This window comes from Taudactylus pleione, unplaced genomic scaffold (assembly GCF_031769625.1).
Source record: "Taudactylus pleione unplaced genomic scaffold, aTauple2 ptg000251l, whole genome shotgun sequence".
Classification (NCBI taxonomy): domain Eukaryota; kingdom Metazoa; phylum Chordata; class Amphibia; order Anura; family Myobatrachidae; genus Taudactylus; species Taudactylus pleione.
In genome coordinates this window covers 5014860-5037872 of record NW_028284653.1, presented here as the reverse complement: position 1 = coordinate 5037872, position 23013 = coordinate 5014860, and the positions used below count along the sequence as shown (strand labels likewise).

At 42.2% G+C, this 23013-nt stretch overlaps 1 protein-coding gene across 2 annotated transcripts in view; it reads right to left on the bottom strand.

The window, feature by feature from the left end:
* Positions 1 to 23013, bottom strand: part of LAMB4 (laminin subunit beta 4) — a 269670-nt gene that overhangs the window by 169416 nt on the left and 77241 nt on the right. For both annotated transcript variants that reach the window (XM_088480192.1, XM_088480193.1), the window contains one exon: positions 13012 to 13075. In XM_088480192.1, coding sequence (XP_088336318.1) covers positions 13012 to 13075 — 64 coding nt within the window. The remainder of the gene's footprint in view (positions 1 to 13011; positions 13076 to 23013) is intronic.

Below are 23013 nucleotides of genomic sequence, written 5' to 3'. Positions count from 1 at the left end.
CCCCAGGACAAAATGGAGGACATTATTAAAGCTTTGCTCCAAGCTACAGCAGCTCAGCAGGAGACAAACAAACTTCAGCAGGAAGCTACCTGGGCTCAGCAGGAATCCACCAGGGTGCAACTGTTGGCCTTGGAGACAGCCCAGAGGCAACAACAGGTCGCCATCGAGGAAACCCGCCAGGCCTTAGCGGAAAACAGCAAGGCCATAAGAGAGGTGGTACAGCACCTGGTCGCCCGGCCCAGAGATTTTAATACTGGTCCTCCCACCACCACTCACTCCGTATGAGCCAGTCACTTCCTCCAAAAGATGACTTTGGGCAATGATGTGGAGGCCTATCTCGCCGCATTTGAAAGAACGGCCGAGAGGGAGAGTTGGTCCAAGGAGCAGTGGGCAAGTCTGGTGGCACCATTTTTGTCTGGGGAGCCACAAAAAGCATATTTTGACTTATGCCTGGCTGATGCCAAGGACTATAAAAAACTAAAACAGGAGATCCTAATTCGCTTGGGAGTCACCACCTTTGTTCGTGCCCAACGGGTCCACCGCTGGGAGTTCCATAAGGACAAGCCTCCACGTTCACAGATGCATGACCTCGTCCATCTGTCCTCAAAATGGCTACAGCCCGAGACGCTGACGGGACCACAGATCGTGGAAAGGGTCGTGATGGACCGGTACCTGCGATCATTACCTGTGACTCTGCGCAAGTGGGTGAGCCATGCAGACCCTAAGTCCGTGGACCAGTTGGTTGAGCTGGTGGAGAGGTACATGGCGGCTGAGGAGCTGATGAGTATGCCCCACCGAGCCCCGATGGTGCACTGGCGAACTCCCAGAGACACTGGTAAGACTGTTCCAGGGGAGAAGGGTGCTGGGTGGTGGAATGTACCTAAGACTGAGGGTGTAGAACCTGGAGACAGGCCTGCCAGGCCGGGAAGGTTCTTGCCCCATAAACGACTAGACATTAATATGACTCAGTGTTTCCAATGTGGTGGCTTCGGCCATATTGCCGCTAATTGTCCACCTACAACTGAACCTATGCAATGTGATGCTGCTCATGTCTACCGCAGGGGGTCTTTCTTTGCACAGATTGCCTGTACGGCTGACCGGCAGGCTGAGACTGATAAGCACATGTGTGTACTCACTGTAGATGGCAACCGAGTAGAGGCACTGTTAGACTCTGGTAGCTTGGTGACACTTATAAAAGCTGAGCTGGTGAACCCCTTGAGGCATACAGGGAAAACTGTTGGTGTGACCTGCATACATGGGGATACTCGGTATTATGTTACGGCCGAGGTGAACATCGAGACACCATGTGGCTCTGCTATAGTTTCTGTGGGTTTGGTGCATGGTCTGGTGTACGATGCAATATTGGGGAGAGACTTTGCTCACTTCTGGAAGTTGTGGGAAAGCCGTTTTGTTCCAGAGGTGAACAACCCCGATCCATTTGAGAAGGTTGTCGATGTAGTGGAGGAGGGAGTTTCTTCTGAGTCAGAGTTATTCCCTTTTTCTACTATGGTTGGCGAACTAGAGAATGCGGAACGTGACGGTGGCCCGCCAACTGATGTGCCTCCCATTGAGGTGGGAAGTGTTGTTGGGCCAGGTGATCGTCTGCCTGATTTAGAGGTCAGAAGAGAGGTCTTTGCCGTGGAGCAGTTGAATGACCCTACTTTGGTTAAAGCCAGGGAAAATGTAAAAGTAGTTGATGGTAAACCCGTAGACCCTGATAGTCCTTTGTCCTATCCCCACATGGCAATGTGTCAGGATAAGTTATATCAGGTGACTAAGAAGGGGGAAGATGTTGTGGAACAACTAATAGTTCCCAAAGCCTACAGAAGAACAGTGTTGGATCTGGCCTATGGTCATATAACGGCAGGCCATCTAGAGGTAGAGAAAACCACTGAGCGAATAATGCAGAGGTTTTTCTGGCCCGGGCTTCATAAAGAGGTATCTGACTTTTGCGCATCCTGCCCTGAGTGTCAGTATCATGCTCCCAGGCCACATTTTAAGGGTCCACTAGTTCCATTGCCTATCATAGAGGTGCCGTTTGAAAGAATAGCGATGGATTTGGTTGGACCCTTAATGAAGTCTGCCAGGGGACACCAGTATATTCTGGTCATAATGGATTACGCTACCAGGTACCCGGAAGCGATCCCGTTGCGCAATACGTCACCCAAGACCATTGCCAGAGAGCTAGTTCATGTCTTTAGCAGGCTGGGTATACCTAAGGAGATACTAACTGACCAGGGTACACCGTTTATGTCCAATGTCATGAAAGAGTTATGCCGCCTGTTCAAAATCGAACAGTTAAGAACTTCGGTTTATCACCCCCAAACCGATGGGCTGGTCGAGAGGTTTAACAAGACGTTAAAACACATGCTTAGGAAAGTGGTCGACAAGGATGGTAGGGATTGGGACTACTTATTGCCGTATTTATTGTTGGCCATAAGAGAAGTTCCCCAGTCCTCCACCGGGTTTTCACTCTTTGACTTGTTGTATGGGAGACACCCAAGGGGGTAACTAGACATTGCCAAAGAGACATGGGAGGGGCAGTCTAGTCCTTACAAAATGGTGATTGAGTATGTTTCTCAAATGCAGGAGAGAATTGCTGCGGTAGTGCCGATAGTGAGAGAGCACCTGTAACAGGCTCAACAGGCACAGCAGAGGGTATAGAACCGCAATGCTCAGTTACACAGCTTTGCTCCTGGGGACAGAGTGTTAGTATTGGTTCCCACTGTGGAAAATAAACTTTTGGCTAAATGGCAAGGGCCCTTTGAAATCTTAGAAAGAGTGGGGCAGGTCAATTACAAAGTTTACAAGCCGGGGAAAAGAAAGCCGGAACAGATATACCATATAAATCTGTTAAAGCCCTAGAAAGATAGAACGGTACTGTCGGCCGTCCGAGACCCTCCAGTAAGTCCAGGGCCCTTAGTTCCCGAAGTGAGAGTGGCAAAAACCCTGTCGGCAATTCAACAACAAGAGGTCAAGGAGTTTCTGATTAGAAATAGGGTTCTGTTCTCTGACGTACCTGGGAAAACCTCGGTTATTAAACATGACATCATCACTGACCCAGGGGTTAAAGTTAATCTAAAGCCATATAGGTTACCAGAAGCACAAAGAGAATCGGTGTCGAAAGAAATTAAAAATATGCTAGAGTTAGGGGTTATTGAAGAATCATATAGTGAATGGTCAAGTCCCATTGTGTTGATTCCAAAGCCCAACGGGAGTGTGCGTTTCTGCAATGACTTCCGAAAGTTGAACAGTGTTTCAAAATTCGATGCCTACCCGATGCCAAGAGTGGATGAACTGATTGAGAGACTAGGGACGGCAAGGTATTTAACCACTCTTGACCTAACCAAAGGGTATTGGCAAGTACCGTTAACCGAGAGCGCCAAACAAAAGACAGCTTTTTCAGCACCAGTGGGCTTGTTTCAGTACAAGATGTTGCCCTTCGGGCTACATGGGGCACCTGCTACCTTCCAAAGAATGATGGACAGGATTCTAAGGCCCCATAGACGGTATGCGGCTGCTTATCTGGATGACGTGGTCGTTCATAGTCCTGACTGGCAGTCTCGCTTACCCAGGGTACAAGCAGTGTTGGACTCCATCTATAAGGCAGGTTTGACAGCCAACCCAAAAAAGTGTTGTCTAGGCATGGAGGAAGTAAAATATCTGGGATACACCATTGGCAGAGGCCTGATAAAGCCTCAGCTCAATAAAGTTGATGCCATACAAAACTGGCCACGGCCTCTGAATAAGAAGCAGGTGAGAGCCTTCTTGGGAATTACGGGGTACTACAGGAGGTTTATGCCAAACTTTGCCACCATGGCAGTCCCACTGACTGACCTGACCAAAGGCAAACAAAAAGTCATGGTAGAATGGAGTCCTGAGGCAGAGAAAGCTTTTCAGGAGTTGAAAGTAGCATTGTGTTCCCAACCAGTCCTGATGACTCCTAATTTTGAAAGGGAATTCATAGTACAAACTGATGCATCAGAAGTAGGTATAGGAGCGGTCCTGTCCCAGAACAAGGAGGGTGAGGAACACCCTATTTTCTATCTTAGCAGAAAGTTGAATGTACATGAGAGAAACTATGCCACAGTGGAGAAGGAGGCGTTGGCCATAAAGTGGGCGTTAGAGGCTCTCAGGTACTACTTGGCCGGAAGAAAGTTAAATTGATCACTGACCATGCCCCTCTGAAGTGGATGTCTGAAAATAAGGACAGTAATGCGAGAATTACAAGATGGTTCTTGGCGTTACAAACTTTTAAATTTTCAGTGCAACACAGGCCAGGAAGCCAGCTGGCCAATGCTGACGCATTGTCACGCGTTCATTGTTTGGGGGCTTCAGTTGTTCCACCCCACAGGTCGAAACAAAGGGGGGGATATGTGATAGGATCACTGGTAAAGTGGTCTGTGGCAGGTACATTTGTCCCAGATTCCTATCTTTTGTGTTTTAAACCCCCAGGAGAAAGTCTGCAGTGTAACAGACTTGATTGGGTTCCCACCTGAGAGTGGCCAATATAAGCCTAGTGTGTTGAGGGCTGATTGTCTCACCTGGGAGAGCAGGCAGGAAGTTTGCTCAGAGACACTTGAAAAACCTATTTGTGAGTACTGTGCTGTGCTTTGTTGCTGGCAAGGGCATTGGCCCTGCCAGGTTCTGGTAGTGAGGGAACTACCTGTGAAGTTAGTGCCCCGACAGGGCTAGGATTTACATTTATGTTTTCTTTATATTTCTGTCATTTTACAATAAAGACTGGCACCGACCAGCTTGTACTTGCATCCAGACTGGTGTGCTGCTTCCCTGCTGCTGTGTGTGTGTGTAAGGAAGGAGTCCTCTACCCAGGAGAGGGACCCTCTAACCTAACTGTGTCACAATATATATAATTCAAGGTTTAACCAAGTGTGTGAGAAGCAGGAGTATGTCTGTGAAGCATAATTAAAAATACACAAAGATACTGTGAGTGTTTGCATATAAATTGAGAAGCTCTGCATTACAGATACAGTATGTCTCTGGCAATTGAAATGTAACCCAGACACTGATATGCACAATTGAAGTGTTCTGAATATAGAGTTAGAAACAATTGTCAAAAGTTTGAATATCATTAGCAATTGAATGCCTTGTGTCCAATGCTGATGTGGTTAAGAAGAACTAACAATCGTATTCTAAAAAAGCATAGGAAAGCCTTTGTTAAAATTATCAAACTTCTTGCCAAGGCTTGCTCCACCTGCGAGCAGGGCAAACTTCATTTTATATGACCTTTTTGTAATTAGATTCAGATGGATATAATATAAAAAAAACAGTTACTGGATAAAGCTATATATATGTATGTATATATATATATATATAGTCAGGTCCATAAATATTGGGAAATTGACAGAATTTTCATATTTTGTCCTCTATTCACCACCACAAAGGCTTTGAAATGAAACAAACAAGATGTGACTTAACTGCAGACTTTCAGATTTAATTTGAGGGTAATTACATCCAAATCAGGTGAACGGTGTAGGAATTACAACGGTTTCTATATGTGCCTCCCACTTTTTAAGAGGCCAAAAGTAATGGGACAAACTAAACAATCCTAAATCTAACTTTCACTTTTGAATACTTTGTTGCAAATCCTTTGCAAGCAATTACAGCCTGAAGTCTGGAACGCATAGACATCACCAGACGCTGGGTTTCATCCCTGGTGATGCTCTGCCAGGCCTCTACTGCAAATGTCTTCAGTTCCTGCTTGTTCTTGGGGCATTTTCCCTTCAGTTTTGTCTTCATCAAGTGAAATGCATGCTCAATCGGATTCAGGTCAGGGGATTGACTTGGCCATTGCATAACATTCCACTTTTTAGCCTTAAAAAACTCTTTAGTTGCTTTTGCAGTATGCTTTGGGTCATTGTCCATCTGCACTGTGAAGCGCCGTCCAATGAGTTCTGAAGCATTTGACTGAATATGAGCATATAATATTGCCCGAAACACTTCAGAATTCATTCTGCTGCTTTTGTCAGCAGTCACATCATCAATAAATACAAGGGAACCAGTTCCATTAGCAGCCATACATGCCCACACCATGACACTACCACCACCATGCTTCACTGATGAGGTGGTATGTTTTGGATCATGAGCAGTTCCTTTCCTTCTCTTCTCTTCCTATCACTCTGGTACAAGTTGATCTTTGTCTCATCTGTCAATAGGATGTTGTTCCAGAACTGTAATGGCTTTTTTAGATGTTGTTTGGCAAACTCTAATCTGGTCTTCCTGTTTTTGTGGCTCACCAATGGTTTGCATCTTGTGGTGAACCCTCTAGATTCACTCTTATGAAGTCTTCTCTTGATTGTTGACTTTGACACATATACATCTACCTCCTGGAGAGTGTTCTTGATTTGGCCAACTGTTGTGAAGGGGTTTTTCTTCACCAGGGAAATAATTATTTTGTCATCCACCACAGTTGTTTTCCATGGTCTTCCTGGTCTATTGGTGTTGCTGAGCTCTCCGGTGCATTCTTTCTTTTTTAGAATGTTCCAAGCAGTTGATTTGGCCACACCTAATGTTTTTGCTATCTGTCTGATGGGTTTGTTTTGATTTTTCAGCCTAATGATGGCTTGCTTCACTGATAGTGACAGCTCTTTGGATCTCATATTGAGAGTTGACATCAACTGATTCCAAATGCAAATGTCACACCTAGAATCAACTCCAGACCTTTTACCTGCTTAATTGATAATGAAATAACGAGGGAATAGCCCACACCTGTCCATGAAATAGCTTTTGAGTTGATAGTCCCATTACTTTTGGCCCCTTAAAAAGTGGGAGGCACATATTGAAACTGTTGTAATTCCTACACCGTTCATCCGATTTGGATGTAATTACCCTCAAATTAAATCTGAAAGTCTGCAGTTAAAGCACATCTTGTTTGTTTCATTTCAAAACCATTGTGGTGGTGAATAGAGGCCAAAATCTGAAAATTCTGTCAATGTCCCAATATTTATGGACCTGATTGTATATATGTATATATATATAAATACATGTCACATATTCAGAAACACATTATCAAATAAAATACATACAGCACATGTTTGCATGAAACACAACACATGCACGCAATGCAGCGTTTGCGCTGCGTTCAGACGCACAACACACACTGATGAATTCCTGTAAATATCTCTCTATTACTTATGCAAGCACATATAGATATGATATTTAAGGTATACAACATGGTAGACATGGCATGTTTGGTACTGTACTGACACCCTGTTTATTTCCAGATATTCGAATTTATCAGTGAGGGAGTTGCAACTTGCGTTCGATGGTAATGGATTATAGGAAATTATTGGTTAGAATGTATACTCTGTATGTAGTGTCTTAAACCAGTTAAAGAAAGACAATGTAATCTCAAGACATTGTTGGAGAATTGGGACATACCCCTAGTGACAACATATGAACTGACCTATGAACTACAGCGTGCTACAAAGACCAAGAGCAAGAACCAATGGAATTATGTTTGTCTGTCTACATTGTTGTTATCATGATCTGTAGGGTATATAGCCTGCTCACCGGTCCCAGTCAGTAGCCATTCTTCTTGGATGACCACATGCTTCTGGAGTGACAACTGTATACTGGGACCGGTGCACATGCGTATGTATCAAGCTGTACCTTTTGTATTTAATTATCTTTGCACTAATTGTGATAGATCAAAGCGTGTAACTAACTTTTTGTTGCAATAAGAACTTTTTGTGCTTTGGAAACACAGTTGGGCTGGAAAGCAATTATTTCTTATGCGACTTGCAGTGCTAAAAGCGACTAGCGATTAAGGGGTATTCATATTGGGTATGACCATTTTGATGCCATTTAGTCAATTAGATCCAATGTACTTAAGGCTGTAATGGTAAAAAATGGAAAGGCTGTGGCCATATTCTCTCCACTGCTTGACGTGACACACAAAATGGCCACATAAAGTTAACAATGAGAAAAACCAATCTTCACACAGGTCAACTTCAGGCACGCGCTTTTTTTAGGTGGTAGATATATAAATTGCTATTGCTATTCTACATGGAGAGTGCATATATATATATATATATATATATATATATATAAATCTATATATATAGAAATAAACAGAAACGGTGGCACTCACAGGTCTTCCAATTCAATTAATGCACAGGACTCTCTAAGTCATTTTTCAACGTTTCAATCTCATTTATTCGAGATATTCCTCAGGGATCAAGAATAAAGTCACAGAAAGCACATTTATATAACATAAGACAAACACTCACCCATGTGCAGCACCAACTGAAGCCGACACCGGGGGAGATGACGTCATCAGACCGCGTCTCAATTACGAAACGCATGACGCTCTCACACGCTGGGCGGCGTCATGTAACCATGGTGATTATCCCATCACCAATTACACATAGTAAACAAACACAGACGAACACCGACTGATTGATAAAAACTCCTGACATAGTATGCTGGTTGTCCAGAGAATATCTCCGGCAGCCGATGCAAATAGCAATATAAATAAAGATCAGTGAATTTCATTACAAACCTATAAAGTCATAATACAGCAAAAACATAATGTCACATAGGAGACATCGTGGAATATAAGAGGTGAAAGAGACAGTAGAAAGGTAAGAACAAATTGAATGGACCGACGGCAGATGGAAATAAAAAATGTACAAAATAAAAATCGAAAATAAATAATGAAAATACATATAACTGAAAGGTGACACATGGAATGGAGAGAACAAATAACTAGAAAAAGAGATCTAGAGCATGAAGCAATAACTGTAACCTGAGCCAATCCAGCACAGGTTAAGATGGATACAAGGAAGACTGCCTTGCAAGTACCACATAAACCACACTGGAGCGTTATACTAAAAAAATAGGTCCATACACAATAAGAAGTATATAGCTTATCAGCATCCCATATGTGCATCAGAGGAAACAAGACAGATGTAAGTTCTCGTTAAGGCCAAACGGAGCTACACTATTCATGTCATGGATCCATCTGGCTTCTAGTTTTAACAGGGCTTTCTCTCTATCGCCACCTCTTGGTAATGGTGGTATGTGATCTATCACTTTATATGACAAAGTTGCCAAGGAATGTCTTAAATCTTTAAAATGACGGGCCACCGGTTGGTCCGTGTCTCTTCCATTGAGAGCCAGTCTAATGGCCGAGCGGTGCTGGGCAATTCTGAAGCACTGCCCTCTACATCATCTAGACCCCCTTTAGGAGTGGTCACCCGCGCAGCTCGCGGGTCCGCAAGAGACATTTTACGAAACGGTGGGAGGGGGGGCAGAATCAAAGGCAGAAGGCCTTACAAAAAGAGAATTTAGTGATTAATTTGTCAGCACATAAACTTACTAATGCTGAAAAAGATCTATTAAACAATGGCTTATCATATGTTCCTACGAACAACTTCCAAACCTTTGTTTGGAAAGTGGACCTTTGGAGATTTAATAGAACTTTGAGACTTAAGGAATACTTTTCTGACTCCCCTGGCATGTCTGATGTAGGTACCACTGTACCGATTAAAAGTAGATCTACATTTGATCCTACCTCTACAAATGCCTCAATCCGCTGCTTCTCTCGCATAGTTGATCATGAAGTGACTTCGAAAGCAGGTCTATCTGGATGGCAAGGACATAATTTACCCCATATCCAACGGGAGGCTTTGAAATCACTGAGTGGTGATAGATCAATAGTCATTCGCCCCGTGGATAAAGGCGGGGCTATTGTTCTACAGGACACTACAGCGTACTGTAAAGAAATTTATAGACAATTGGCAGATCATTTGGTATATAAACAATTGATTGGAGATCCTACACCTATATATAAAGTGGAATTGGATCAGATTTTGTGCAATGCGGTAGACAATAAAGTCATTTCTGAAAAAAATCATGAAATCTCTCATCCAACAACATCCAGTGGTCCCCTTGCTATATACCTTGCCCAAGGTCCATAAAAATTTGGCCTCCCCCCAGGAAGGCCAATTATTTCGGCCAGGAATTCACTGTATAATCCAATTTCCATCTATTTAGATCACTATCTACAACCACTCATTCAATCCGAGCCATCTCTGTTAAAGGATACAACTTCATATTTGAACAATTTACAACATCTTATGGATTTACCTTCTTCTATATTATTGTGTACTATTGATGTCTGCAATTTGTACACAAGCATTCCCCACCAGGAAGGTCTGGCAGCCATGTCAGATTATTTATCTTCTAACATGAATTATGTAGGTCCTGAGATACCATTTTTTTCTTAAATTATTGGAACTGACTCTCAGCAGGAACTATTTTTATTTTGATGCCAAATATTACCTTCAACTTCAAGGCTGTAGCATGGGCTCTAATGTCTCGCCATCATTAGCTAATATTTACATGCTAAAGATTGAGAAATTACTGTTTTTCGATAATCCGCAGTTTGCAAAGCACATGTTCTTATTCATTCGTTATATCGACGATATTTTTGTATTATGGTCTGGCACAGCGGAGCAATTCAAGGATTGCATGGAAAAGATAAACACATCTCATCATACCATTAAATTTACCTTTGAATATAATGAGAAAATAATTAATTACTTGGATGTTGAGATTAGATGGAACGGGAAGGATTTGGAAACTAATCTTTTTATTAAAGTTACGGATAGAAACACCCTGCTGCATGCCACAAGCCACCATCCCACTGCACTTAAGAAAGGCCTCCCCTTTTCACAATTTATGAGCATCAGAAGGATTGTGAGTGATGAAGATGAGGCGAAACGTCAAATGGATATGATGCTCAACAAATTTCATCGGAGAGGGTATTCACTGAAGGATTTAAAAAAATCTAGAGACAAAGCTTTAAGTATCACTAGAACGGAGAGTCTTTGCAGATCACGTAAACAGGATACCAAGAAGCATACACAGAATGATTTGTTCTTCGTCAATACTTTTAATGTTGCCAGCAATGACATTAAGTCTACCATCAAAAAACACTGGCCCATCATCATGTCTGACAACAATCTGAAAAGCCTCAGGGAGCCTAAAGTTGTGCACAGTTATAGGAGAGGTCAAAACCTCAAGGATCGTTTGGTTAAAAATGACATCACGGGCTTTAATACATCTATCACTGAAAATTTTCTTACCAAGAAGCCGGGATGTTACAAATGCCTCGGCTGTGTGACCTGCCGATATATGGAAACTGGGAACTATATTCTACACCCCTATTCAGGACGCAAGATCCCTATTAAACATGTTCTCATGTGCACCAGCTCTTTTGTGATTTATGCCATTAGATGCCAATGTGGTCTGGTGTACATTGGCAAAACGATATGCCAATTTCGAGAAAGAATTGCCCAGCACCGCTCGGCCATTAGACTGGCTCTCAATGGAAGAGACACTGACCAACCGGTGGCCCGTCATTTTAAAGATTTAAGACATTCCTTGGCCACTTTGTCATATAAAGTGATAGATCACATACCACCATCACCAAGAGATGGCGATAGAGAGAAAGCCCTGTTAAAACTAGAAGCCAGATGGATCCATGACATGAATAGTGTAGCTCCGTTTGGCCTTAACGAGAACTTACATCTGTCTTGTTTCCTCTGATGCACATATGGGATGCTGATAAGCTATATACTTCTTATTGTGTATGGACCTATTTTTTTAGTATAACGCTCCAGTGTGGTTTATGTGGTACTTGCAAGGCAGTCTTCCTTGTATCCATCTTAACCTGTGCTGGATTGGCTCAGGTTACAGTTATTGCTTCATGCTCTAGATCTCTTTTTCTAGTTATTTGTTCTCTCCATTCCATGTGTCACCTTTCAGTTATATGTATTTTCATTATTTATTTTCGATTTTTATTTTGTACATTTTTTATTTCCATCTGCCGTCGGTCCATTCAATTTGTTCTTACCTTTCTACTGTCTCTCTCACCTCTTATATTCCACGATGTCTCCTATGTGACATTATGTTTTTGCTGTATTATGACTTTATAGGTTTGTAATGAAATTCACTGATCTTTATTTATATTGCTATTTGCATCGGCTGCCGGAGATATTCTCTGGACAACCAGCATACTATGTCAGGAGTTTTTATCAATCAGTCGGTGTTCGTCTGTGTTTGTTTACTATGTGTAATTGGTGATGGGATAATCACCATGGTTACATGACGCCGCCCGGCGTGTGAGAGCGTCATGCGTTTCATAATTGAGACGCGGTCTGATGATGTCATCTCCCCCGGTGTCGGCTTCAGTTGGTGCTGCACATGGGTGAGTGTTTGTCTTATGTTATATAAATGTACTTTCTGTGACTTTATTCTTGATCCCTGAGGAAAATCTTGAATAAATGAGATTGAAACGTTGGAAAATTACTTAGAGAGTCCTGTGCATTAATTGAATTGGAAGACCTGTGAGTGCCACCGTTTCTGTTTATTTCTATCTGTTACGGAGGACATTATCCCCCGGGGAGGGCACCCAGGCAAGGTATATAGCCAACTTTACATGGAGTGCCGGTTTATTTCCGTTGCATATATATATATATATATATATATATATATGTGCGGCAGTTTTTCCCAAATGTGGGTAAATTAGAGGTCACTCACCAGAGTTAAAGTATCAGACTATTTAATCTTTCAGCATCATGGTAAAGCCAGGTAATAAATTGTTGACATTTCAGTCCCAAAGGACCTTTCTCAAAGCTCCAACATCACAGCAAAGCCACCAATGCGTGTACATACGACACTCCACAATCCCAGGCAGTAAACATAAGTGGAGAATCAAAATATATGCAGTATATATATATAAAAAAAAAAATAAAAAAAAAAATATATATATATATATATATATATATATATATATATTAGAGATGTGCAGGACCCCCCCTGTATTTTTTTTTTTTTACATTTGGGCCTGTTTTTGTTCCATTGTTTAAAATGTTGTGTAAATGTTTGTACCCTGTTTACCGCTATGTACGTTGCTGCAGACCATTCATGGTGCCTTATAAACAACATACAAAAACCATATTAATAAGAATTTTTTCATACCTTGTATGTAGGACTCGTAAGGATCATCAATATCAAAACTGGGATCAAGGGCCTTTAAAATTACCTACAAAACAAATGGACCTTTAATGTCAGTATATTACTTTTTGTTATTACCTTATTTTATCAGAACATTGTTTTGCTAATTCAAATATCTAAATAGTATCATTATCACAGCTTATTTATGTTGCATTAATGCTAATACAGATATGTACATCTTGAATGGTTCCTTGAACAGCGCAAACCCAGTTTCAGCAGTGGATGCGATGATGGTTGCTGTGCTTGGTAAGCCACAATATGATTGACATGCTGCGGCCATTTAAGGGCGTGGGTGGGTGGCAAAGGGGAGCAGATTTGAAAATGGGGATGTGTCGGCCCGACCTCCAATTTTGAGGTGTGTCAAGGCCAGTGTCTGAGTCTTCCAACACAGCTACACTAACCCTGGAAGAGTGAATTTTCCAGCCATCCCCAGTAACCTTAGGGCTACTCAGATGATTGATATTCACATAGATGATCAGATGCTGCATCTTCGGATGACGCAGCAGACCACAGAAGCTGACAGGAGGCATCTACCAGGGCTGCTGCTAGGGTGGTGCACACACAGAGCGCAACAGCCCTGAGAGAGGAACAAAGGCCATCCACCTCATTCTCTCACTCAGCTGGTGCTGGATGGCAGCGGCGCCCAGCAGTTTACAGGAGGAGAGTCAAATGCAGCAGCCTCACATATATACGTGTGACACAAACACAGTGTGACTCAGTCTGAGTCTCTGCCTCCCGAGTCCCGGCAACCCTGCATAAAGCCCTGCATCTTTGGGATGGGAGAGACATCATGACGTCTCCCCGCCCAAGGCTCCCACAGTTCCTTGGGTGAACTTGAAGTCACTCTGAGGAGCTGCTGCTTTTGGATGGGTCAGGCAGGGAGTGGCATGGAACTGTGTGGACACTGGACAGAGGACAGTGGATCACAACCTGCCAGGTGTGTGACAGTGAAAGTAGGGAATAGGCTCAGGCTGGTTCGTGCAGCCTGAATGTGTAGTGCCGTAACTAGGGTGGTGTGACATGTGTCACAGCACAGGGCACCACAGGGTCTGTCAGACAGGTATTTGGTACTGTCAATTCAGTGATCTACACTGCCGGCCCCAGGCTTGTGCACGGCTGTTCTGCTGGACAAATCCTGCTGCATGGGCAGCTTCACGAGTGCTCTCCTACATCTATAGCTGAGGAGTTATACTGTATAATTATTGTGTATCATCACTGCAGCCATTGGATTCACACTATATTTGGCAGTGACACCTGGCTAACAGTAGTACAACAGAATCGTTACTCCTTCATTGTACAGGTCAAATCAGATTTGTCATGCCCCTTCCCCGTGAGGTCACGTCCCTTTTTCCGATGCTCATCTTATCTACCTATATAAAAATAAGGAGGAGGGGGCGCCAATGCTCTTTCTGGCACAGGGCACCAAAAAGTCTAGTTACGGCTCTGGCATGTACTTATACAAAACACCTCCTCGCATGCAGCTTTGCAATTCTGTCCTTGTAGTTATGGTAATGTAGCAGGAGATGACATGCCTCTTGCATGTATTACTTATCTGAGCAGCATCGGATAATCTGCTATAACATCGGCCGGCTAAGTGACCCATGGGGTCATGCAAGCCGGCAGCCGCAGGTACAAAAAAAGAGGCCAGGAAATCTCTGTTAGCTGATGGAGATCCTGGCCTCTTCCCTCAACCCCATTGGCAACCGTCGCCGCCCCCTCCCTACCACTAGTGTGCACTGCTGAATAAGGCCCTTAGACTGTAGGTTTCACAGAAGTAGGTATCGATTATATTTATAATTATAAAAGGGATTATCTAATTTAGCTAAACATTCTCATAGATTGTAGGTTCTGTTTGTTGTTGTTGTAAAATATAAAGTTATTCATTTTCATGGTAATCTATTGTTCAAGAAAAATAAGTGACTTATCGGCGATCATTACCTTTTATAATTTGAGATCTTATTATATGATTGATAAGTCAGTCTGAGCTGCTAAAATAAGATTGAATGTCTTATTTATTATCATTTATTAGCCACTGGCATTAAAAAACATGATTTTGTTATATACTATTGCTAGCAACAGTATGCAGCAATGTATATGGTGTAACCTATATTGCTCCCAATGAGCCCATTCCCACCCTCGCTTGTGCCTGCTGTTGCTTGTGGTTGCAGCATATTTTGAACACTGGGCCTGATTCAGAGCCGGACGCTATTTGCGGACGCTCGTTCAGAAAAAGGGGCTGGCTATTTAAATTGAGTGCTCGCTCTTTGCGGTCTGTTGACGCCTCTATGTCTGAGCGAGCGAACGAAACATGAGCTCGCTATTTTGTAAAGACGCCCCCTGGCCGCTCGCATCATACGTCATCTCCGCTATTTATTATATTAATCGAGTACATCGAAAGGCGTATGAACTGCCCGCTATTCTTGTGGTAGCATTTTCCTACCGCAATCATGCGAGCAGTTCAGGCTAAAAGACAACCAACTGACGTGGTCGGTGACGCTGCTTTGTTAATTATGCACACCCTTAAAACGCCCGTTTTGACCGTTTGGCACGCCTGCGTTCGGATCTCCACTCCCCGTTTTCAAGCACCTTCTCCTGTTACCACCCACAAATGCCTCATCCTGTCACTCAAATTAGCAGGCATTCGCTATTTTGTGAGCACACGATTTCTGACCGCACTGACTGGTTGGCGCATGCGCATAACAACCCATACGCATGCGCAGATGTGCGAACATCGCTCGGAGCGAACGAGCGGCCGCTTACGAGCGGCTCTGAATCAGGCCCACTGTCAGCTGCATTAATTTGTATTCATGGCAAGTGTGTTTTTATTACGATCTAAAAAAAAAAATATATATATATATATATATATATATTATATATATATATAAATTACAGATTTTATTTTACTCATTAATTTTTACTGTTTCTTTAAACAGAACTTTCTATTAGAATGTATATCTAGGGATCATGGATGGTATTTAAATCCCTGTTTTACTAATGTGCTGAATAGAATGCCTACTGTACAAGTTATTTCAATTGTAATTTGATGAAGTAGCTACTGTATTTAAATGTAATCAACTTCATTGCACCTTGATAAAGATGCCAGTTAGCATTGAAACATGTAGGCGATAACCCACTATCACTCCTGCACCTAATATTGTTCCAAGGGATTTTGGTTTAATAAAAGGACTGTCCATTACCAGGGAACGGGTACCAGCAGCACTCATTATTTTCTCCGGGTCTGCTTGCGGTGCCTGTTTACATCAGGACGCTGTGACTACTAATTCCAGCATCCCACAGAGCTCCACCACGGTGTCATTCTGGCAGCACTCCAGTAACTCTGACTATGCTCTCCACTGCGGTATAGTAAGACTTCATGCCATCTGGGGATTGGATCTGCACTGCAGCATTGTGGACATCTGGACCGGCTGTAAATCTCCTTGATTGTTGATCCACATTACTACATAATCACCTTATTTCCATGGGCCTATGATTTCTCATTTTTCAGGATTGGGAATTATTGGACACATTCCCTAAAGGTACTGAGGGACTGATTCAGACCCGGACTCTAAGCTGCGAATGAACGCAGCAAAAAGGGGCCGGGTATGCAAATGCCGCTATCTGGTGGAAGGACGCCTTATATGCCTTAGAGAGCGACGGTAGAGCGAACACACGCCAGTATAAAGACGCCCACCTTTCTCTCTTAGCACACCAGGAAGTGTGTGATTAATCGGTGACATCGAGAGCCATCGGAGCTGCACGCAGCGCTTGAGGTAGCCCCTACCCCATCGCAAGCACTGCGATCAGTGCTGTCTAAAATCCAACCAAATGATGTGTACAATGACACTTCTTTGCTAATTATGCTCACCCCTAAAACCCCAGTGCAGTGAGTGAGTCACACATGCACATATGCATGTGCAAACGTGTGATTATCTGCCATAGCGTTTGTTCGCAGCTTAGCGCCCGGGTCTGAATCAGGCCCTGAGTGCACTACTGCAGAGCTCAGAACTTAGACACTTATGTTCTTTTTATCTGTGAATATTGCTTTATATTCTTGTATTTATAGTCTATATACATATAATAAGTATAGCAGGTTGACCATTACTATGTATTTAATTTATCTATTTACTAATTTAAGGTCAGCTTAATAGTGAGTATATATATATATATATAATTATATATATATATACCTACTATATATTGTGGTGAAAGGGATTGTCTCTAACCTGAATTACCCACATTCTGGTGGAATCAGCTCCCTCCAAGGGAGGCTGTAGTGAAACCTGTGCATTCTGCATTAACAGTGGAGATGTTGAATTCCAGGTTTTCAAATTTACGCAGAACCAGCTGGAATAATCACTGGAGCACAGGAAGGATTTAAAACGCTCACACACCTGATGCTTGTGGCTCCTGATGCTGGAAAAAAACTGGCTAGGCGGCTGGTGGTGCCAGGACCTGGAGGGTCTACAGACATTAGCACAAGCAGTGCTGAGACATTTACGTTTATGTTGTTTGCTTATTTTTCTGTTATGTGCCTAGGCCACGTATGCCAAGTGCAGTGTTTGCTGCTATTGCTGCTCTTAAAAAGCCACTGCTTTACCAAAAATACGTGTCTGTCTGGAATTCTCATTTCAAGTACCCGTTTCACATATGATGGCCCGTACAGGGACCTCTGCACTGCTTTGTCGCAGTGCATATGCCAGCCACTTCCAGCATGGCAGAGGAACTGACAAGGTAGAAGGTTCAGTATATGTATGGTTGGGAACCAGAAAAACGCAGTTATATTAAGGACACTGTAACTTGCTATGCATTGTGCAAAAGCTGTTTGTAGGTACTGAGAAAAGAAAGTTACTTTGCTTTGTTTTTACTAAAGGCCCCCATACATCAGCGATGGATTGCTGCGATGTTGCAACCCGGCATCGTAGGATCGCTCAAATCCAACATGTTGGATCTCACGGATTTGCCAATCACGATCAAAAAATTATCGTGATTGACAGATCAGTGAAATTTAACATGTAGAATTTCACCGAACCTGTGACGGAGCGCGGAACATCCGATCCAATCGCAGGATCGTAGCGATCCATCTCTAATGTATGGGAGCCTTTAGGTGCTTGAGATATAACAAAAGCTGATTAGTATCTTCACCAGCTAGTATGCTGTCTAATTAAGTTCACCTGTTGACTGAGCAAGAGCAAGACACACATATTGTTGAAGTCTAATTAAGCACTGCAGTGCTGGAAAAGTAAAAGCCATTTTTTTTCCTGTGTTCTGTTTAACCCCTGCATTGCTGGAAGAAAATAAAAGCAGTGTTTTCTTTTTCTGTGTTAAACTTGAATTACAATTGCTTTGCTGAAAGAGATATATTTATTTGTGTAAACTGTCTTGTTATCTAAAAGCACCTACATATGTACATACCCCTCTCACCATAAAAATGGAGGAAGTTTTTCGCACTATAGTAAATTTGTTGGCCTCTCATCAAAAGACAGAGGAACAAATTACAGTTAGTGACCCAGTCAATGGGCATAACAGGTGCTGGGCATCTGAAGAAAATGTCTGCCTCAGCTGACCCAGAGGCGTATTTGCTGATATTTGAGAAGGTGGCACAGCGTTTAAAATGGCCAGAAGATACTTGGGCTGATAGACTTGCCCCCTATCTCACTGGTGAGACTCAGAAAGCCTATGCTGATTTGTCCTCTGCTGATGCAGAAAAATATAACCTAGTCAAAAGTGTTATTCTGGCCAGGTCAGGTCTCACTCCTTCTGGGAAAGCGCAGTGCTTCCATGAATGGGCCCTACTACCAGAGGTTCTTATTCGGAAGCAGGTTACAGAACTCGCCAGACAGGGGTGGAGTTGGCTCCAGCCAGAAGACCACTCTGCTGCTCAGATTGTAAAAACAGTGGTTGTTGACCAGTGTATAAGAATCCTTGGGCGGAATATGCAGCGCTAGGTCATACACGCTGATCCTCAAAATCTAGAGGAATTAAGTACAGTGTTGGAGCGATATGAGACCACAGGAATTGTGACACAAATGCCAGAAAAGAAACCAGAGAATGAGTGACCCATTAAGATGGCACCCCATTGGCCTCTGACCCTGACTGTCACTCCTCCTCAAGGAAACACCGCTGGAGATGCCAGGGTTGTTTGCTATGAGTGCAGAGAGCCAGGTCATATAAGACAAGACTGTCCCAGGAAAACCGAGCCTATGGAGTGTGGGGTTGCTAGTATAGGTGCTATGTACCCAGTTTTTTGCACAATGGTACCCCTGAATTCCAGACTCCTGTGAAATTATCACTGAATGGCCGAGAACTCTCAGCTGTTATAGACTCGGGGAGTGAGCTAACCCTGATCTCAGAGGTTGTCCTGCCCAGGGCAGTAGAAAAAGTGCCAGGGTTAGTTGAAGTACTCTGTATTCATGGATCCACAGATAACTTCTCCCGAGTGTGAGTGAGCCTCACCATAAAGGGGCACACTTATGAGATGGTCACAGCGGTTGGTCCTAAGCTCCCCTATCCTATCATATTGGGATGCATTTTCCCAGGATTTGTTGAGCTCTTAAAAGAACCACAGAGACAATGCCAATGTAAAGTATCCAAGGCCCTACCTCTGAAAAGGGAGAAGAATGGAAAAGAACAGTCAGTACTCTTTGGAGAGTACCAGAGTGTAATCACTGGTCCTGAAGACAAGGTCCGAGGAGGCCTTGAAACGTCGACTTATACGGTGTATCATGTGATGTCTTAATATACTTTGCTGTTTTTTCATCAAGTGGAGTGCCGCTTCATTCTTTCCCAAGGGGACCTTACACGCTGCTCTAGGAAACACCTTAGTATACAAAAATAGTTTGGATCTAAGCGCACTGTCCTCAGAGGTATAGATTAAACCTGATATTAGTCAGGGAAATCCACCATAAATAGTACAATAAAAATAATATGTAAAGCTGTCATATAGTCACATGAATAGTCCCCTTTGTAATCCAGAAAATTTAGTCATTCAAAGGAAAATATCCAATTCTGATTCCGTCAGATCTTCAACACCATGAATTCATTAACCATGTGTATTTCCTCATGGACATATGCAAAATAGAGGAAAAAACACATACATAGTGTAAAATCCTTAAAACAATTTTATTTCAAACACACAAAATAAAATGGCTGCATACCATAAATGTCCTTTTTCAGAAAAGGTGCAGTTTAGAACACATAGGGGTCATTTTTAGAAAAGCTCCCCCTATTGAGCTATACCTTCTTTCCTGTAGGGCAATGGTACTGCTGCATCAAAACTCCACCAACGCGTTTCAACCCTGTAGGGTCTTTATCAAGGTGTGAGTATACATGGTGTGGAATCAGATATTTATAGGGGATAATGGTTGCCTCCCACTTCCTGTATCAAGTGGGCGGACACCAACCAGCTCGCATTTGGAAACATCTTAATACAAAACATCAACCTAACTTCATTTAATTACCTCTATTGCCCTGTTTTTACAATTGCATAAAATATAAATTACATAAATAGCATAAAATATGGCATATTATAAAAAAAAAAATATATATATTTTATTATATTTTTTTATAATATGCCATATTTTATGCTATTTATGTAATTTATTTTTTATGCAATTATTACACTAGATGGTATATGGGCCTACGAAAAAGGTCATCTTTCTTCGCGTTTCTCTTATAATCTATAACCAGTCCAATCAAAAATGGCGATTGATTATTCCCCTCTATTTTCTCTGAGTAGCGGTCTGCATCCGGATATGGCGTCATTTCCGGTAATCGACGATGACGTGCAGTATCTCTTGAAGTATGGACCTATCCTGGAGGTTGTGCAGCCTCAGTAGGATACTTCCGGGTGCCGTCCGAGTAATGGCGCGGGTGGCGGATGTTCGCCGCCGCGGAAACCGAAAGTGATGTCATGCGTTCCAGGGAGTAAAATGCATGATGCTGCTTCATTGGTTTAAGGTAGATTGTGAAGATTTTTTTGAATAGCTCCTTGTAAAAACGGGGCAATAGAGGTAATTAAATGAAGTTAGGTTGATGTTTTGTATTAAGATGTTTCCAAATGCGAGCTGGTTGGTGTCCGCCCACTTGATACAGGAAGTGGGAGGCAACCATTATCCCCTATAAATATCTGATTCCACACCATGTATACTCACACCTTGATAAAGACCCTACAGGGTTGAAACGCGTCGGTGGAGTTTTGATGCAGCAGTACCATTGCCCTACAGGAAAGAAGGTATAGCTCAATAGGGGGAGCTTTTCTAAAAATGACCCCTATGTGTTCTAAACTGCACCTTTTCTGAAAAAGGACATTTATGGTACGCAGCCATTTTATTTTGTGTGTTTGAAATAAAATTGTTTTAAGGATTTTACACTATATATGTGTTTTTTCCTCTATTTTGCATATGTCCATGAGGAAATACACGTGGTTAATGAATTCATGGTGTTGAAGATCTGACAGAATCAGAATTGGATATTTTCCTTTGAATGACTAAATTTTCTGGATTACAAAGGGGACTATTCATGTGACTATATGACAGCTTTACATATTATTTTTATTGTACTATTTATGGTGGATTTTCCCTGACTAATATCAGGTTTAATCTATACCTCTGAGGACAGTGCGCTTAGATCCAAACTATTTTTGTATACTAATGTGCCTATGATCCGATGTTTATCATTGGGAGATAAGCTGCCAGTCCGTCAACTGTGTGTGCAAAAAATTACCCTCTTTTCAGTGTTCTAGGAAACACCTGCTGTATATGTTTATTTACCAGCAACAAATTATTTTTGGCTAGTGCCAAACCACAAGCTATATATATATATATATATATATATATATATATATATATATATTATACACACACAATGTTCTTCGGTCGCAAGACTGAAACGTTGAAATTTGACACAATGCCACCTATTTCCCATTATACAATGGAGTACTGATTGCTCTGGAAGGCACCTGGTCAGGTATTAACCCTTTATCTGTAGAGTGCCGACTTAACTTCTGTATATATATATATATATATATATATATATGTATATGTATATATATATATATATATATATATTTATTTAATCTATATACTCTGCCCCCAGCACTGCTCCTATTGTGAATTTGTTCTTTTTAGTGAGCCTGACTAACTCGCACAGCTGCAAGAGCAGAGTCAGTTACCTCATTAGCACCTGGGTTTATTTTCTGTCTTTTGTTTCATGAAATTTGCACACTTCATGTTTATGAGATGTCCTTGTAGCCTCTATTACATCGAGATGTCGTTAAGACCGTTCAAAGACAGAATGGTAAACCATAGATCTTCTATACCTCAAGCCTTGTCATCAGGTATAAGTGACAAACCTGTAGCCCATCACTTTTTGGAAAAGGGACACCAATTGTCAACATTGAAAAGTATGATCATTGATCACATACCTATACCAATGCGTGGGGGTGATAGAGACAAACTTGTACCTAATTGAATTTCCCAGTCTGGCATTTTCTTACTGCCAATAGGTAACCACGCTTAAAAAGCACTAACCTATTATTGCATAATACTGTGCCATCTAGTGTCCTTTGAAAAAAATGCCAAAGTATTTAGTAACTCCAGCCCTCAAGTATCCAAGCAGGTCAGTGTTTGAGGGTTTCTTTATTCATTAGTAATTAATTACCCCATCAGTTTACACTTGTGAAATCTTGAAATCATGTCTTGTTGCTATCACTAAAGGACTAAAGCTGAGAAAAGCTGCATGACACATTTCGCATTGGGAAGAGCTCATTGGCAGTTTATTATTCCACGTATTGATTACATTGGATCAAGCAGAAAGATTACATATAAGTATTTCTTAGGCAGGGCAGGTGCAAAGTTAGTCTGCACCCAGCGCAGTCCCGTGCTTCCCCTCTGCCCCTTCCCTCTCTGCGCCCCCCCCGAGTTTAAAATAATAATGGCAGTGGGTGGGTGGAGGGCAGGGATCTTTCAT